The sequence below is a fragment of the Nylanderia fulva genome, unplaced genomic scaffold, assembly GCF_048542155.1.
Source record: "Nylanderia fulva isolate GAGA-0341 unplaced genomic scaffold, ASM4854215v1 Scaffold26, whole genome shotgun sequence".
Lineage (NCBI taxonomy): Eukaryota > Metazoa > Arthropoda > Insecta > Hymenoptera > Formicidae > Nylanderia > Nylanderia fulva.
The window spans coordinates 334,531-355,350 of NW_028190325.1; the positions used below are offsets into that span (position 1 = coordinate 334,531).

At 34.8% G+C, this 20,820-nt stretch overlaps 1 protein-coding gene across 7 annotated transcripts in view; it reads left to right on the plus strand.

The window, feature by feature from the left end:
• LOC114939675 (uncharacterized) overlaps window positions 1-20,522 on the plus strand; it is a 26,726-nt gene extending 6,204 nt beyond the window's left edge. For 5 of the 7 annotated variants that reach the window (XM_029314048.2, XM_029314045.2, XM_085483579.1 and 2 more), the window contains exon 11: window positions 1,036-6,206. In XM_029314048.2, coding sequence (XP_029169881.1) covers window positions 1,036-4,064 — 3,029 coding nt within the window. In that variant the 3' untranslated portion in view covers window positions 4,065-6,206. Of the gene's footprint in view, window positions 1-1,035; window positions 6,207-12,453 lie in introns of those variants that run through there. The other 2 variants (XM_029314049.2, XM_085483580.1) reach the window with 2 other exon arrangements.
• The last annotated feature ends 298 nt before the right edge of the window (window positions 20,523-20,820 follow it).

A 20,820-nucleotide genomic window follows, 5' to 3' on the forward strand; every position in this document is an offset into this window, starting at 1 on the left:
ATATATATATATATATATTATGCATTTGAATTCAAGCTCGCAAAGTTTGCAGGGTTAATATATTCGCGTGAAATTTAACGTGATATTCAGCACGTAATTTGACGTGATTACAACTTGTCGCTCTTTACGAGAAATATTGAAAAATAAATAAGATTCTCAAAAGAGATAATTATTACCGACGTTTTCCTACGACATTACGTCACAAGCACATTGGGAAATCTTAAATAATCCTAATTGGAGAAAATGATGAACAAATCTTTCCTTTTTCTCTACAATATATTTCCTATTATGTATATGTTTAACAAAGAATGATGAAATCACACTAGCATTAAGTTGCGTGGATACAGAACTGGCCAGAGGCAGGTATCTTCATTTTTGTCCCAGTAACTGTGTATTATCTATTTGAGCACTAACAGCATATATAGTTTTTGTCTCGTTGAGGTCTGCTCTTTATATCAAGAGGAAAAGAAAGTACAAAAAAAGAACCGTTCAACAAAAAAAAACAGAATTATGTACTGTCTTGTATACTAACCATGTAGATTCACCACATTTTGCTCGAGCTTTTAGCTTTGTGTACATCTTATTAGAGAGAGAAAGAGAGAGATTGTTTTGCAAATTACAAATACGAACGGATGTGTTTCTCTTCTTAAGTTTGTCTTGACTTTGTTTCCGTGTTTATCGATACACGCACGCGGAGTATATGCAAATGCGGAATGCGATAGAAGGAAAAAAAGGGAGATTAAACGGCTTTTTTTTCTATCCATACTTATCGTCGGGATGCTCGAGATTATTACGTCGAGCACCGACTCCCGTAGTTATTCGTTCGCATTACATATTTTTTTCTTTGAATCTTGACGATTTTTCGTGCGATAACACAATCCCGAGCGAGCATGCGAGCTAATTATCTTGTAATAAATCAGAGAAAAGGGAAAAAAAGAGAAACTTAAGAGAGAGCGAGGGAGAGAGAGAGAAAGAGACACTTGTGAGCAGCTATTCGTGATATTGATACCTGCCAACGGCTTTTTCTGTTACTAGGGAGGCGTACGGTAATTGAGAGGGTGGGTCAGCCTGTAACTAAAGTCGTCAACCCTCACACCGGCACCGTGATTACCGTGTCGGCCGACGAGGATGAGGACTCGATTAGCTCCGTTCAGGAGTACGACTCCGCTCCGGAGGAGATCCACGCGCCTAGAAGCGTGTGCGCCGAGGAAGGCCCGGCCTCGCTCGGCGCGGCCGATCATCTCCCGGACGTGCCGGAGAGCCGGACGCTGAGTTGCGAGCACACCGAAATCTGCGCGGAGATGCGGGCCGCCAACGAGCCCACGGCGATCGACAGCGTGCCTGACGAGAATATTCGCGAGCTCCAGGAACGTCGCGCCCTATGCGCGGAGATGGCGACGATGACGTCGACCTCGATCGATTACGAGCGCGAGGGCGCGTTCCGCGACGTGCCCACGAGTCTCAGCCTGTGCGCCGAACCGGGCGAGATCCCGAGCAGCCCGATGACGCACGCAAAGGAGACCGCGATGTGGTGTAGCAAGGCAGCTGGCAGATCCGCCGGCGACAGGCGTGTCGAGGACTATCACGTTCACGAGGCTCATCTCGAGAAACATCTGGCCAAGGCTAAGTACGTCGTCAGCTACGACGACGACAGCGTCACGCTGATGGAGAACAAGACGATGCGAGGCGAGAGGAATGTGGTCGAGTCGATGCAGTCCGCGAGCGCGGACGAGAGGGCTAAGAGGTCCTTCGCGAGAAGGTCGATCGTCGATTCCGAGAAAGAAACATCCACCTCGCAGAAACATCCTCCGGTTGAATCCGGATGCGCGGATCCGAGTGTTTTTACGGAAAGAGAGAGAGACGAGGTTCGTAAGAAGAAGGCTGAAACTACGAAAGATGTTTATAAGATTGCGAAAGAGAAGCACGGGGAGGCAACGCAGACGCATAAAAATGGGAGATGGAAGAGTCGCGCTCCGCGAGACCTGTTCGACGAGGATCGAGCAGCGACGTTCGAGAGCAAGGAATTTAAAAGCGCGAAAAAAGCGGAATCCTTCGTTGAACCCACGCTCGAATCGACGAAGGAGGAGAATCTTGTTAAACTCGCTGCGAAATCGGGAAAAACGGAACTACTACTTGAAGACGACGATGACGAATTACCGCCGTTGGATCCTCCGCCGTTGGACGACTTCAATTCCATCGAGTATCACATGGTGGAGCCGTGCAAGGACGCTGCCTCCACGGCCACTCAATCCGACGACGACATCGAGCACATCCACGCGTCCGAGGTGACGCTGATGCGCGCGAGGATCGACGCGGGCGACGATAAGTGCAGGGGAGACGACGCGCTTTTTGGTGCCATGGTCGCGCAATCATTCTCCCCGGTGGAGCAGCGGAAGAGCAGCAAGAGCACGATCTCGGACGACGACCTGGAATACATACACAGCGCCGAGTTCAGTGGCCTCGACTCCGCGACTCTGGCTGACGTCACCTACGCGACCAAGTCTGCGACGAAGACCTGCGGTGACAGAAGCTCGCGTAGAAGGCAGAGCAAGCACGCTCTGTCATCCGATGATGATCTGGAACACGTCCAGCTCTCGGAGATCTGCGAGCTGGAACTCGGCGCGATGAGTTCCTCTCCGCAGGAAACGGAGCAGCAAGAAACCAAGTCCAAACTGAGCAAGAAACGAAAGGATATCATGGTGATTGAAAAAGGTGACCCGGAGACCGCGGAGATCACCGTAATATACAATCCGCTGGAGGAAATTTGGCTGAAGGAGGAGGCGGCGGCCGACAAGTATAGCCTCGCCGATCATCTCAAGGACAAACCAGAGGGAACGAGTCCGACCAGAAGGGCCAAAGGTCGTGTCGCGAAAACGACAGCGAATTCCTCATTGTTATCTGGTAAGCGGGCTTTTCAGGCCTCTGTTGCCAGCGATATTGTTGAGATTATCGATCTCGATGCGATGCAAAGAGCCGACACAGACGCTGACCCAACGCCGGAGTGCAAGATTTTGCCCGCTGCTTCCGGAACGCGAGTCAGAAAATCTCGCAAGAGTAAGAAGTCGCAGGCGGACGGCCAGTTTCAAGAAAATATCTCGACGGAGCCTCTCTCCCTCTCTTCCTCTTCCGCTCATCCGCCTTCATTCCGCTCCTCCAGAGTGAAAATGGCGGATCTGCGAGAGGCTGTGCAGGACGAGTCATTTGTGGACTTTTCCAAGAGTCTTCAGGAACAGAAAGCTCAAAGCCCTCCCTCGACCGAGATATCGTGGAGTTCCATCGTGAAGAAGAGCATCTCCTTGTCAGATTCGCAAGAGGGTTGCAAGGAAACGGATCTCGAGCCGTTGATCGAGGTAGAGGAGAAAACGGAGGTCGGCGAGCACGCGAGGAAGTTGAAGAACAAAATTCTAGAATTTTGCAACAGGGAGGATCTCCCGTTCTTCGAATCCGGGGCAGACAAGCACGAGAGCGCGCGACGACGAGCCTTTAAAGTCGAGGAGAAGGAAAAGGAGGAGCTGCTGGGCGAAAAGGGCGATGATAACGTCGACGAAACAACACCAACGACGACAACGACGGCGACAACGACGACGACGACGACGAGGACGACGACGGTGGAAGAGACTATTCTCATAGATCTTCCCTCACCGGTGATAGACGAAGAGCCTCACGCGGACAAGGATCTCGTGGGTGTTACTTTGACGCGAGCCAAGACGTCGCATCAGGATGGGGAGGATAAGAAAGAACAGTCTCCTCCGGTCCCGGAAGTACGATCCGTCGTCGACAAGACACGTCGAGGTAACGTGCCAGCCGAGAGGAGAGAATCGCAAAGAGAATCTTCTTTGCAGCTTCAGCCGGCGCTTCAGCAACAGCAGCAGCAGCAGAAGACGACGACGGAGGGCGACCTCGAGCGGAATAACCCGGCGACTCCGACTCTCTCGGTGCCCGAAGATCCGGGATCTGACGTGTCCTGCCATCCGAAGCACGCCGAAAAGCGAAGCGAGACGGAGAGCTCGTCGACCACCGCCAAGAAAACGAGCAACCGATCCAAGAGGAAAAAGCGCAGATGAGTAGAGGATTGCTGCATGGACGTGCCTAGGGCGAGCCTTGCCCTCTACATACTTCTGATGCAAGTAGCGGGAGTAGATTAATATCCCGCGTATGTGAGAGGGGGAGGGAGAGGGGAGGGAAATTGTCAGAGTTCGAACTGTGATTGTGCGTTGACCTTGCAAGAGTGCAACCTTGCATCGGCCAGCGCGATCGACGTGTGTTTTTCGCTACAATAACGACGGGGGCCATCTTCTTCTCTTCAAATTCGCTTTCGAGGAATATAAACCGCCGTTTATTTTCAAGAAAAAAATATGTATATATATATATATATATATCTTTGAGTTTTTCCGAATATATTATATAATTTTAAATGACTGCGGCAATACTGAATCGCTAGAAAATTTGTAAGAGAAAAGTTGAGAGCGTGTCGTTATATGTATGTCGTTACGTAGGTATATATGTGTATGTTACTCTCGTTTGCGTCATTTATTTAAAAAAAAAGGCACGTTCTTGCGGCAAGTTTGACGAATAACTTATTTCTGATTATAGAAAGATACCGTTTTAGCAATCATTATCTCTCACAAGAACACAAACGAATAAAAAGCGTTAGGGCAATGTGTGGCGGGCAAGGTTGTGTTCTAGTGGATGTTGTATTAGAAAACGACTTCTCGACGTTAATTCTAATGGGGTATAGAATTAACAAGGGAGAAGGAGAGGTAGCGCTTTTATCGCAACTATATATTTGGCAACTCCTGTGTAGCAATTTCGATTTGACTGCCTTAAATTGTGACAAAAAGAGGAAAAAAAACAAAAAGAAAAGGTGATAAGTTTGGATTCAATTTGTGGGATGCGTATATATATATCTTATATATTTCCCACTATCAGTTTGATTGTTAATAATGTAACAAACTATCGCGCGACCACAGTAGGTGTTCATTTGCAAGGATTAATCTTTTAGCTAGCCGAGTAACGATCATTGTTCGGTAAATAGGCCATACTTCTTTGTTGTAGTACAAATTATCGTTAAATTTATTCAGTATTCACGAACGTTTATTGCCGCGAGAGATTAGGCTTTCGATCGAATGACGACATTATTGTTTTCGCGAAATCGCAACACTTTGTTCGAATCCGAAATAGTAAAATACTTTGCTTGATTAAAGTATCGTTAGCAAGGTAACAGACGATCGACCACACTTAGGTGTTCATTTGCAATGATTAATCTTCTAGTTAGTCAATTAACGATCATTGTTCTCGGTATATGCGATAGGCAATATTTCTTCATTGATACTTCATCTATCATTTACACATCTTTGCATCGTAACATCTATTTATTTTTGAAATATTTTTGAGAAGACTCTCTCTCTCTTTTTCTCTCTCTCTCTCTATCATTGATTGATTACATTTGAGTCTGCTACGCAGATGAGATTCTACGATGATCTGTCGAAATAATAATAGTAATATTGATAATAGGAAATGGATGGTAGAAGATTGTGTATCCATGAATACTCGCGATATGCATCACCAGATTTTTTGATGTGCGCTCATTTATGTATACACGAGAAAATCATATTCGCACGAATCTTGTACAAGGAATCCTTCCACGTGTCCTCTTCACAAATGCGACGACTTATCACAGGTCGCGCATGAAGAGGCTGTGTATTATTATATTATTATTTGTCATCGCGACTGCGTGTACCGTTCAGAGTCGAGAAACGATAATCTGGGTATTAATCAATCTTTGCGATTTTTTTTTGCTATTGAGATTGATCGGGGTTTTTTTTAAATTTTAAAACCGGAGCTAATAAATATATCAAATATAAGAAAAATTTGGATATCGAATATAAAAGAATATATTGTGATGTGGTGCACAAAGAATCAAGAAATTCTCCGATACTTTTTTTTAATAATATATGTACATTTCGATTTATACAGGGTTTCCTAACATGTGAAAATATTCATATTCCAGTAAACACTGTTGCAGTGATATAACAATAATGATAAAATAACAAATAATATAACGTGAGTTATCCACACATGAATTAAAATTGTATATATTAAAAGACAAAATTAATATTCTTTCTGATATTTCTTAGAATCATTTAAAAAATTATCAAATAAAAATCTATTATTTTATAAAAGTAAAAAAGAAAGGCTCTCTCTATCCGAATTATATTATAAAAATTATATTATTTTAAAAAATTATTTATTTTATAAAGATTATATATCATATATTTATAATTATAATAATTTTAAATAATTATAATATATGTATATATATATATATATATATATATATATAAAATCAAAAATTTTGAAATAAAATAATTATAATTATGTAATATAATTTTTTTAAATTTAGCATTTAATAAATATAAATAAAAAAATATTTATACTGATATAATAAAGTAGATAAAAAATTAATGAGGGACTGTGTAAATTAAAACTTTATGAAATATATAATTTATTATTTGTTTTATTTTATTTATTTGTTTGTGTGATTTATTCATTTTATATGTAACTGTGAACAATATTATGTATATTACGTTTTATATTTTAGAGCGAAAAATTACAACTCTAATTCTGATAGCAATATTATATCTAATATCTAATTCTGTTGTACTTATGTAACATTGCTATAACAATGTGTTTACTGGGTTGTTAGGAAATGTTAGGAAAGCCTATTATATTAAGCCTTAACATTGATGATCTACTGAAATCTTGTTTTTAAATTTTATTTTCTTTTTTTTAAATTATATATTTTTTATATTTTTTTCCTAAAGAAACTTCATTTTTTCTATAAAACAGAATGTTTTTTTTAATTAGTTGATTTTGTAAAGAATACAGTATTTTCTCTCTTCTGTTTATATAATTTAAGTATATACATATAATATTATTTAAACATTAGTTCAATTTATAATTTATATATTTATTATTATTTTATATAATTTGTGTAGCATATATTGTGCACGAGTAATTTCTTTATTTATTACAAAAATGTAGAAAATTATATAAAGTGATTTGTGATGCATTATATTATTACATTGATTCGCGTATATAAACTCGACATTTCGATCTCATATATTAAAATAACTTTGCAAAAATGCCATTTAAATATAGAAAAAGATCCTTAATAACTACAGACGTAAACGGAAATTTGCATTTTCGATCGACAATATAAATAATTTTGCGATGACTCTATAGATATCACAGTTGTTTTTGCGATATAATGTTAAAACTGGCAAACATTATTTACAATAATAGAAATTGATTCGATTATTTGTATCTTGCGTTAAACAATGCATCAAAATTATAATTTTGAGATACAAAACGAACTCGCTATAAGACAAATTAAGATTTTATAATAATGAAAGAATATTTAAGTTAAGTAAAAGATATATTCTCTTATGCTCTGAAAAAAATTAGATTAAATTAGAAATAATTTTAATTTGTATATCTGATAGTGAAAAAAAAGGAAGAATAAAGTAAAACTCGCGCGGTCGCCACTTTTCGTATATAAATTTCTTCTCTACTTTGCTCTATTTCTATTCTTTACAATTAACATTTATAATTGTTTCTAATTTTTTTCCTTTAATTGTCATTTTTTTCCAAACATCAAAATGGCCTATGCAAACGTGTTATGCTTAGTCCGTAAAAATTTCACTTTCAAATGTAGAATATGCGAGACGGGAAATGAGAAGAAAAATAAAAAAAAACTTATAAAATATGTTGAAGGTGTTGTCGATAAAAAAATATGTGTGTAGATAAAATAATTGCGTTTCTTATATTATAATTAGCGATAAAAAGAAAAAAAATAAATACTGTATGTTTGAGAATGTATTGAAAAGGAAAGCACGGAAAATACTCAGTAAATTCAGTAGCTTTTGCAGCAGTGATTCTCGTCGATTACGATCACTGTAAAACAATTTCTACGATGTAGAAAAATTTGAGGGAAAAAGCGTATCGTTGAGACGTATCTTTTATTGGCTCAAAGATTAATTGTAAAATCTATTTTAGGCAAGAATGAAAAGGAAATGTATAGGATGAACTATATAAATTGCGAAAATATTTTATTAGTATTTAATTTTTGTTATATATTTTTTTTAAATTATTATTTATTAATTTTTTGTGAACTTTTCTTGCTACGGATATTTTTATTTGCGTATTTTTCATCTTGTTATAATCGCGATAGAATAATAATTTATCAAGTATTATATATATAATTGTGAAGCTCCTTCGAGAATTGAATTGTCAAAGAGAGGGAGTTTATATAGTTCATTCACCTTTTCGGTATATTTATTCATCGCGTCGTTTCTCTTACGAAGTTTCACGTGAAAGAATTCTTCATCAAACTGTGATGTCCCTCCAACTGCTAGTGATCTCGATCTATAAACGGCATTAGATATTTTATGCGTACAGCTTGATGCATAAAATACATTTAATTTAATTACGAAAGTCGTCTCGTTTGATCTTCGTCGCGACTAATTCTATATCGTTACATACGCAGGTATGTATCACAGATTTAGAGAAAAAAAATCTACGATTTATAGTTTATGACAAATTACTGCGTGCAATCGAGAGGGATGAGTGAGATGCATGTATATTGTATATGTATGAGTGCAGAGAGTGTATCGAATATAATATTGACAATTAATAATGTATTACGCTTTCCAAGGATGTCTCTATCCTCGGTCTTTAATCACTTTTATTAGCGAAGTGCGATTAAAAAAAAGGGAGATTGAGTCTTTGTCTCGCTCCATTATTGCTGCAATTCTGGGTAGTATTTGCGATTTTTTTTTTTGCGTTCACGTTTTATCTGTTTTATGCAAAATGAAAAGCTCGAAATAATCATCAAAATTCTTAAAAGCGCACTTTATACACAATCACATTCAAATCATCGATATATTTCGATTTCTGTCGAGAAAGAGTGTCGCATCATTTTTTTTCTCAAAGTTATTAATGTCGTGTAGATAATATTTATTGTATAATGCTATATGTATGTGTGTATATGTATATCTATTTATAGAATTGTTCGAGGAACATTTAGGCTACGTTGCATCGAGTCGTTTCCTGGATTAACGAATTCGCAATTTTTTTTAGATTATTTAAGTCCTGTCCAAATATAGACGAGAAATTTTAGCTGGGATTAATTAATCACGACGTTGGTGCAACCAAGTCTAAACGTTTGAGAGATTATAATAATTAATCGACAGAAACATTTGGCGCCGAATCTATCTGTAAAAAATGATTCTATTTTATTTTTTTTCTGTGTAAATCGAATTACCTAGTTTACCTAGTTGTCTACCTGAATAGTTAGAGCAATTATAATCAGTATTTCTGCGGCAGAGGTATTCTTTTACAAAAAGAAAAAGAAAAATGGCCGATGAAGAATAATATATATTATTTATCCCACGATTCGTCAAATCGGCAATTTTGCAATAAACCTTTTTGAATAGCATTAGTTTCGATTTTGTATGTACAGTAATGGCCAAAATGAGATATAGTATTTATCGATACAATAATTATATTAGCTTTACGATAAGACAATCTCTCTGCATGAATTATATTAAATAAATAATGAAAACGCAAAAATATCATCGCACTTGAAAAGAGCTATCAAATATTCTTATTTGAAGGTAATATAAACTGAATTATTTATTATTTTATATAAGTTATTTATTTTATTATATTATTTATTATTATATACATATATTTATTGTATTATATTTACATCATCTTATTGTTAGATTATTTAACTAATTTCTAAATTCTATTTAGAGAGACTCTATCTAAGATATAAATTGCGAATATTTTAAGCTTATATATTAGTGAATATTATTATATATAGATATGAATTCGAGATACAAATTTGTTAACTAAACGTTAAGTGCTTTTTTTCCTACTAAAGGAATCTTAATATAGATGAACTTTCGGCTGTTACTGTACATCCTAGATCGTTACGATAGAAGGCAATAATCGCGAAAAAATGTTCAAAAATGTATCGTGCAATGACTGCCTTCGCCGATACGTAAATGTAACACCGTTGATAATTGATAGATTAATTCGATTACACTTTCATATTTATTCGTACGATTTAGAACGTGCGCGGAAGTTCTATTTCTCTGCGATAAGCTTTAGCTTGTAGAATCGTTTAGCGTGCTTGATGTAAAAGTTTTGTCAGTCTCGTTCGTTAATCCTTTATCTCATTCTCGTAAATGATTCTGATAATTCTTGCACAGTAAATGATTCAGATCATTCTCAAGCAGCTGTGACATGTAAAAAATGTATACGACGTATTCGCTTGTGTGATGTTACAATGCCAAAGTCTGTGGAACACAACTTTTTGTTACATTTTAGCATTAATTTATGTGATTTAAGTTTACGCGATTAATTTCCTTGAACGTGCATTGAGAAAAAAAGTTATTCGGATAAGCAAAGTAGAAACAAAAAAAATTTACATGAAGAAAGAGCATGTTTTTGTTATGTGAAATTCTAAACTTTGTAAACACATTCTAAATTTTGTAAATTAATTGTACAATTTAAGTTCCACTGATTTAAGCGCGAGATTTTCTCAGTGCACAATAATGGTGTTCAGTATTATTTTTTTCTATAAATCACAATGTACAATTCTTAGCCAAGTTTAATATATGTTAACGGCACGACTGACTCTTGTATGCAAAATGCAAAACCAATTTAAATCGCTGCTGCACGTATTACATTTTGCGAGAAAGAGTGTCGCAAATCAAAACGTGTTTGCCAATTAAACCTGCAAAATTATATATTAAGCTTATAATATTTTATGATCTTTTTTTAAATCTAACTTTTAGATATAAGAAACTTTTGAAAGCTTATTACAATACTTTTTCGAATTGTGACACTCTTTCCACTTCTTTTCAAGAAACAAAATTTCTGCGAATATGTTCTGGAAATATTTACAAAGTACATACATAAAATAATCTATTCACACACTGAATATAGGAAACACTCTCAGGTACGCACTTTCGGTATTAATTCAAAAATGGAAATATCGAATTTATTCGAAAGCTCTTGTAATTAACAAACAGAGAGCAGTTAAAATATCTATGTTAAATCGACGTTTCTTTTCGTTTAAATTGAACGACGTTGAACTACGTCGCTCAATATGATCTCAATTAATTAATTAATTAATTATCGAGAGAGAATCGTCCACGAGAACGAGAAAAAAGGAAGCGAACAAGTCGCAGATGCTGTTTTCTTCCACGGTGTAAAATCAATTGTGGCTGGAAACACACAGGAATGTATCGTAAAATGCACTAACGATATTACTAATTGTAATGACAAATGTACAAAAAAAATAAACAAAAATCATGTCTGACGCACGCGAGATATCATGCGAGATGTTAGTTCGCGGAAGAAACTCTTCTCCATGAGCGAACAATTGCTGATATGATACATAAGGAAAAAAAGACAAAAACGATAAAACGAAAATAAAAGTATACAGCCATACCGCATACGCATGCTATTTTTCTTGAAAAGTTTCTCGTCCTCTTAAAAAAAATTATGATTATTATTACATTAATAATATATATACTTGTGGATTTCTCTGTATATATTCGCATCGTATATTTAGCGCTGAGACTTTGAAAATTTCATCTTTCTGGAATATTTTTATAATTTATGAACTTTTCTTTAAAGTGTAGATTAACATATAAAATTATATAGATTTTATAATATAATTTTTTAAATAATACATTGAAGAACAAAATACAAATGTGTATTATATTAAGAAAAAAATAATATTGTGTAACAACTATATAATGTCTAGATGATATAATTTTAATATATCCATACAATAGGAATCCCAATTATTTATAAAACTTGTTATGACGCGCTCGATATTTTAATTTTTATTGAAATATTAAAATCGAGCAATCATATTCAGCGCTAAATATACATACAAGTACAAATTGCTAAGGATATCTTTTTCGACTTAAACATCTGAAGCATCTATTAACACATACGTACATGTCATCGGTCTCAAGGAGAAATTTACTAACATTCACTAGATGACTTGAAAACTCGACTATAAATAAAAATTCAATTTTCGAATTTTGATTTCATTATTTCTTCCTTTTTCCTTTATAATACAATTCATCTCACTTGCTTCACCTTTGTGCGAGATGATTATTAATTCGCAAATAAAAACTTTAAATATATACGATACTTTATTTAATTTACCATTATTTTATAGAAATATCGAGCTCAACGACTTTGTCCTTAAGACCAATGACGATCTGTCATAAATCTGTCAATAAGTTATAAGTTTCTTCATAGACGCGCGAATTTTTGTGCAAATGAGACGATGAATTGTGCACAAAAAAAGGAAGCCTCCCTCGTCATCTCGTCATTGCTGACTCGTTCTGTATTTTTCAGGTGGCAGTCAGTCGGTGGCCAGTTACGAGGACCTGAGTTCCAGTAGTTTCAGCTCCGCCAGCAGGGCGTCCCTAGACGCGAGGAGTTCGCCGACCCCGTCGTACGGAGCGGAGAACATGATGGTGTTTCCTGGTGACAGCAGCGGCTCCATTTGAGATTATTTGAGATGCGCGGCCATGCTACCCAAGTGGCTGCGCTGTCTCAGGTAAAGACAGAGCAAAACCCTGAAGAAGAAGAGGAAGAAGAAGGATTCTCCGCGAAAGGAAGAGTTTTTGCTCCAGATGGAAGACTGCTTTCTTGTGCGACGTGCGATCGGGTCTTTCCAATCTGTCGATCACACGAAACTGTATTTTTTTTCCTCGAAAGTTCCGCTGACGCGTCACATATATATGTACGACACGATTTCCTGTTAGCGGAATGAACCCTGAATGAACAATTGGGGATGTCAACAATCAGGGGTGTCGTTTAGGAAGGAACGTAGATGATAAGGTGGAAGGTGTGTGTAAGAGAGAGAGTCGTAAACCCGGCCGTGACTTTTCTACGAAGCATGTACAGTGCACAGATGCACAATTCTTTCTTTCCGAGAGAGTTACTTGCATTTTGCTATTAATATCCTTTGTTAATCTCTTCACTGATATATACTTTGTTCATTCTTGTACTATTTGCGCGGATGTACGACGCTTTCTTCTGATACGTATACAACTTTTTTACGGAAAGCTCTGTGTGACATAGACGCAGTGACATAGGAATGAAAGTGACTTTCGTAAATTACTAACTACGTCGCGCATTTTACGAGAAAAAAACTTAAAAAAAAGAAAAAGAAAACGCTCCTCGAGAGCCACGATAAAATTCCGTTTTTAAACATCTTTCTATATCTCACGCTATATTAATATACTTAAGAGACTATTTTATGGTAAAGTTACTCTAATTATTAATCCCTCTATTTTTATACTTTTGGTATTTCTCTCTCCGTGGACACATATACACTCGATGTACGTTGCCAAGATAGTCTACTCATTCGTGATAATTGCATCCCTTTCGTGTAATTTGTCGGTACGCAATATATCCGCGACATTTGAATATACATATAATATTTTAATGATTTTCATCGTTCTTTTTCCCGCTCTGTTCTCTCGTGTTCTCTTATCGGTGTATCAATCATTTCAAATGGCCTCTAAACGATGAGTTTGCTCTATAAATGCAGTGCAATATTCAATTCTATATAATAAGCGGTAACGTCATTTTTTATCCAATAAAAGAATTAGCTTTTTTTATCAGTGCAAGAGAGAAGAATACAAATTATTTTTTATTACAGTCTCTATATATCTGAAAATATAAATAATAATTGTTGTACAAAAATGTACATGTCTTTTCTTCAATTTTTATTCTAATTTATTTCAAATATGTGAATTTTAATTGGATGAAATAAACGCAACATGAATTATATTAAAGTAATTAAATAGATAAAGAGAAAAAATTTTTGCATTTTTCATGAATATTAAAAAAAAAAATATATATATATATATATATATATATATAAATAACAGACACATCGTCCGGAGGCAGCTTTAATACGCCGCGTCGAAACAAATCAAATTTCTTGAAGTTTGTTCTTATCTCCTCACTCGTTCGTAAGCGACCAATTTATCTATCATGCGATATTTTAGATCGAAGGAAGAATTCTCGATATTTCAAAGTGTCAGCAGCAGACTAAAACGTGTGAACGAGATCGGTTTAGCTACTAGATTAGTATACATACAGATCTCAATAACATTTCGAGAAACATAAGATACGCGATATAGCGTTCCAGAGTATACCACGAACATTTGGCAATCTATGTATGTATATATTTTACTCCTGAAAAAATCACATAGATATCCCGTACGAGGATCAGTGAAATTTAATTGAATTTTTTGTGGCAGGAAAGTATCAAACCAATGTGCGAATTGAATTTTGACTACTTCTATGACTATTCACTCTTCTTTATCGTTATTATTAGAAAAAGGAAGAGTTTTTAGATAATCCATTACAATATTTATTAATCTTAGTCGTCAATCTTAATTTTTTGTCTGATGTGTATAATCTCAGAAATTTCTTCTTTTATGATCTTGCTTTCTTAAGCAAGTCGTAACAGGGTAAGAAGCATCGACTTAAATCTCGCAACTTTGTCGACATCGATAAATGTTTATAGGGACAGTCCTGTTTATTCGTTCGCCGCAAATTCATTTATGAATCTGACGGTGAAAGCTTGACTCAAATATATCAAAGCTAAAAAAACAAATTAGAGAGACTGTAGATATAATTGATGAGTCAGGTTTAACATAGATGTACAGATGCAAACAGGGTAGAAACGTAAGCAGCCAATTTTCCAAAACTTTGTAGACGCATAAATTTGCCTGATTTTCGTGGGATGCTCTCGGCCATTCTTCTCTTTTCTAAGTGATAGATTTAATGATTCATCAATAGCGCGCGCGATCGGTGCCATTTCGGAGATTCGAGGACAGCGGAAAATATAGCTTAGATTATACACTAGTAGATAATGCGTGTGGAATTTCCGTAGTATTATTCCCATTGTTTATACGTGTAAATGACACGAGCAGTTTAGTCGAACAATGAGCGAGCGACGATACATGCCCCGCTTTGTCACTCGCGATTTGTACAGTAAAAATAATGTAATGATCGCTTGGAGAGTGGAGAGATATCTCATCCATATATTCGAAGCACAAAGACTTATTCTTGGGTGATCTAATTCTCTTTGTCCATAGATTTTTCTCATCTTCTCTATACCTTTCTATTCTCTCTATCAAATGAATATTCTACCTTCTCTGACTTTTATCTTGTTTCGCAGTCGTTAACGATGCGGAAAAATAATTTAGAAGCAGGTTTTCTCTTGACAAGGGCGCTATTATTATCCCGTTTGCTTTTATTGCGCCGATTAATAGATTTTTCCAACTCCGTACCTTTTCGGAAAAATCGTTTTTCTCTTTTTTCATCCGAGAAAAAATAAGCTAATTGTTAGAAAATATTTATAGACTAAATTTATAGAGACTTAATTTCATACTTTCAAATCATACTTTGATAAAGAGTAATAGATATAATTATATGGGGCGATATGTATATGAGCGCGCGTCTCTATGTCACGTCATCGGAATGAGAACAGCTTCTCAATCCCTGGATGCACAAATGTTCGGATAAAAGTTGATAAAACAAAAAAATAGTATGTTATATGAAATATATCATTGAAGGATTCCAGGTAGCAAGCATTTCGTATGACGTCATTAGACGTCGAAGTGACGTCAGTTTATTACTTGGGATTTTTCTCTCTAAAGTCCTAAAATATTACTCAGAAGAAGAGTTGCAGAGAAGAAATGTTGAAAGTAGAAATATATTATTTATATAAAGAGGGAGTCCTCCTCCCTCTTTTATGCATCCAAGAATTAAACTGAATTCTCATTGCTGCCGAATCAAATGGATAAGCGATGCGCGCCACACGTATATTTTTCTACCTCTTACGTTCCGACAGCATCTCTCTCCGAGGCGAGATTAGACAGGAGATGAGAGTCCGCAGGCTCCGATGCGCGATGCATAAATAATTAGCACGGTATAAAGATTCATATAAAAATTCGTATAAAAATTATAACGATAATTTATATATATATATTAGGCATCTATCTTCCGCGATATACTCTCAGGAGACAATTAATGGTCCTCGATAAGGCCCTCTCTGCACGTATATCTTGATCTTTTCTTTATTGCGTCACTTTACTGCGTTATTACTATTACTTGCGTCACGATTTTTACACGATAGACAAATCAATTTTATATTACCATTGTAATGCGATTCATAGATACGGTTTTAAAGAAAAAAAAGAAGAAATATTAAAAACGGTACAAATTTATCTCTCGATATAAAAACAAGTTCGCAAGAGAGTATAATATTTTTCTTTGATACATTATTTGTAGGATATTTCACAATATTTCTCATGAAATGAAAGTCTATAACTTGCACAGTGAACGAGTGTGGATTTTGTCCCGTAGTAAAATAGCTCGTTATAGTGTTTCTTTTCGCGAAAAAAAATCAGGAATTAAATCCGAGATGTACACAAGATTGCGGAAATCGCATAATCGGGTTTCGGAAAGTCGATCATTCATCCCTCGATGATTAACGAAGCGGACTGTAAATCGTCTTCATCGATTAAATATTATATAGTATAATCTCACGATGTCTTAGAATCGAGCCCGGTTTGCTGTTACGCTTCGAATAAACAATAGTATTCGCGAATGTTGTATAGACTTCAAGCGTATAGATGGAATTTCTCCGATTTCTATATATTTTACTTTTTTTATAACTGTGATCTTGTGCGGAATTAATTTAACTTCGTCTCTTACATTATGAAGACGAACTATGTGTGCAAAAAAAGAAATAAATTAGAAGGAATGGATTCAGAAAAGAAACGGAGAATTTCCGTCGCGATTTATCTCGGTTGCGCCTGTCGATTAATTAATTGTCAATGCGCAACGCAAACAGCATCCAGCGAAACATTAGGTGCCTTTAGTATTTCCGATCAACAATGTAATTAATATAAAAATAGAAGACAGTGTATGCTTGAATGAGCATAGATCGTACCGACTCGTTCTTAATCTAAGAAACAGCAAGTTGCAACCGGCGTCGCAAAGCGATGAAACGATCCCGTAATCGATCTGTATGTACAGGAATATTGTTATTTGTTTTTTGTTTTGTGACACATGTTCTATCACTACAATAAGGAACAAAAAATCGGCGAAAATATGCGTACTCTTAAAGGAACTGAGTGTATGATAGATATGTATACAGAATGTCTGCTCGTGCTAGGAAAAATATTGCAACCTGAAATTCTTGACGAATTCTTTGGCATTATATTATTATTCCGCGAAATTGTATCAAAGATCCCAATTAGGATCATGTAATATTGTTTAACGATTAATGGACTTTGGTGAATTAAGCTAAGTAAACTCATTAGTTAAACTTTAAGTCGAATTTAATAGCAATTTAATTGTTATCACATTGCGATTCTAATTGGTGAATATTCTAATCGCATTCTATTGCGTTTGGGCATTTCTATTTAATAAGAAGTTAATCTCTATTAAACGATATTATCATTAAAGCTGTGTTTTCTAACTTTAAAGCGCGCTTTATTACTACAAATATAGCTTTAACATTGAAAATTAGAAACATAAAAAATCGCGCTAGTAAAAATGTTCGCGGTGCAAAGGTTGATTGCAATTTTGTCAAAGAATACAGTAATGTTTAAGAAAATTATTATATAACTATCAAAGCGTTCGAATAATAGAGCTTGGGCGAGTGATTGAAAACAAATGCTACCTTCTTCTTTCCATAGATTGTGATTTATCGAACTGACAGTGTTATTCGTGGACTGAAACATTAATTGAGATCATCTGCATAAAAGATATATAGCACAAAATATTCTTTTTCCGAAGAATTATTTATTTTAGTTGAAAAAAGATATTTTAATTTAAAATATCTTTACATCTTTCAGATGATACAAATATTTTCAATGAATAACATAATATTAATTCGAAGAATATATTACTTTCTAAATAATAAGTTATTATATAATAAAGTTATAATTATTATTTCCTTAAATGAAAAATATAATATACTATATTAGAAAAAATTACTTTCGGGAATTTGTTCACAAAATCATTTTCATAAAATCATCTATGTCCTTGCACAGACAGCTTTAATTTTCAATCTTATACATAAATATTTAATCATGTAAAAAAACAATGTTTATAACAATCGATTAACGAGTTTTAAAATCACTCGTAACGAGTTCCTGTTTCTCGCATTTGTGGGGAAAATATAACTTCTAATATTTTTTCGCAAAATTTGCATTTTTCATATTTTCTGACTTTGTCAATTCGATATAATTTATCGATGAGAGAGTAGGAAAGAAAGAGAGAGAGAAAATCATAAATATATATTCCACGAAATTACTTTTCATCAATTTATTATTCTTGACGCCATTTTAATTCTCGATCTAAGCGGTTATACAATTAATTCGATAAATAAATAAGTAAAAACAAATATATATGTATATGCATATACATATATACATATATATATATATATATATATATATATATATATATATATATATATATATATATACAATATGAGATAGATCGCTAATTGTATTTTGCCAATGTAGCACCTTTGTATTGTGAATTTTTGTCCTCGCGCAATGCATTTGTAAATGTAATTTTCGTCAAGAGTAGATGAAAGATTGTGAGAAAAGTGCTGTGATTGCGAGCTGATTAAGCGTTGATCGAGCAAACTGTCGAAGCAATTGGGACCTGAAAAAACGGCGATTGCTCTGCTACGATCAACGTTTGGTGATGATGATGAAGATGATGACGACGGTCAACGCGAACCGCGATATTCCTTGCAAATTAGGATATATTCGCGGTACAGCGGCGATATCCAACTTTGATAAGGCTTGCGAAAAGTTCCAAAAACTTTTAAAGTTTCATTAAATTCCATGATTAATGATTTATTCAACTCTGAATCAAAGATGATCCTATCAAGTCGATCCCGAAATGGAATTATTAATAAATTATACTAGTGTTTGCTTTTTATTTACTGAAAAATTAATTTTGCCTCTTCTGGGAAAAAATATTGTATATTTTTTTCCAGAAGAGGCGAAGTTAATTGTTCAATAAATGAAAAGCAAAAAACTATCTCTAGTATTATCTATTTCCATTTCGGGATTCGATTTGATGTATAAATAGATAATACTCTACATTTTTTATTTAAAAATGAACTGAAAAATTGATTTTGTCTCTTTTACTCTGGGAAAAATATATATATATATCTTTTTATTATTATCTTTTTACATCTCGGGATTTGATTTGATTGGGATCATCTTTGAAAGAAAAGAGTATATATTTTTTTGTCTCTTCTCATACAAAATAGCCTCTCTATGATTTATTATAAAAATATCGCAGCAAAAAGGATTCGCGAGAGTCAAAAAAAGTCGGAAATTTGTCGCTGCAAAGTGATGTACACGTGTGCATGGAGAGAAAAAGAAAATCAGATTGTGATGAGCGATTTTTGACGAGGTCTCGCGGTAACGTCGGTGCAATACAGATAAGAATCACAAAAAATATGGAAAAAAAGACGAAAGAAAATTCGAATAATTACATTTTTGCATCTTTCAGTAATTTCAAATATGATATTATTATATCCTACATCTTTTGCAAAAAGATAGACGTGTCTCACGAAATACGCAAAATTTCCAGGTAGCAAACGTGCGTCATTTGGACGTCGAATGATGTCATTTTGACGTTTAATGACTTCAGTTTGCTACTTGGTTGCCAGTAACTCGCAGAGGATTCTATGTGCAATCAGTTGTTTAATAATTCAATACTTTTAAGAACTTGAAGAAATTAATCTATTGTAGATTGAATTTTGCTAATTTGGATATTTTTTTAAGATTTTATAAACAGTTTTGTGTCTCTCTGTGAACACTCTGAATAATATATAACTTGCATTTCGAGGAATTATTTTAGACGTTCGACCTGTCTTAATAAAAACATGGAGAAACAAAAGGTACAATTCTATAATAGATTCTTATCTACAATAGATATTTGCATTCGTATGACACCGCGTATGACTTCGGCCTATAGCAATTTTTCATATATTTTATTATATTACGTATTTTGTCAGGGCTAAGAGAGAACACAGCTATATACTAATAAATACAAAAAAGAAGTATGTATATCTTATACATATATATATATATATATATATATGTATATATATGCATAAATAGCGTGTAAGCGTAATAACTTTATGTCATGTGTATACAGCTCCGTATACTGACGGAGCATAGTGATTTTTAAATAAGAACAGCGTTATAGGATTCCGTGGAGTCGCGTCCATTCCATCGAACCGATCGACGGGATCTTGAAAGCTGTGCCTGCCGTGAAAGCCGTTTTGTAATTGCTAATACGGGCGGACGGATTCTTTGAGAAACAAATAAAAGATTTTTAACGACTGTAGCGAAGACGGAGAGTCTATTATTACAAAAGATACCGTTTCTTTGTTTTCGCCTTCCTCATATGTAACGCAATTATTATAAATTGTTGCATCAAACAAGATTCACACATAAGAATTCTTAAAAAATAATATATATTATATATATTTAAATATATAGATTTATATATTTCGCAAATTAAAAATAAAATTTAAATTAATATTATACATATATGTATATTAGAAATCGTTGAAAGTAAGTTAATTTTTGCCATTATATTTAGTTTAATATAATTCTTAACATTGAATAACATATCAGAACGCGTAAT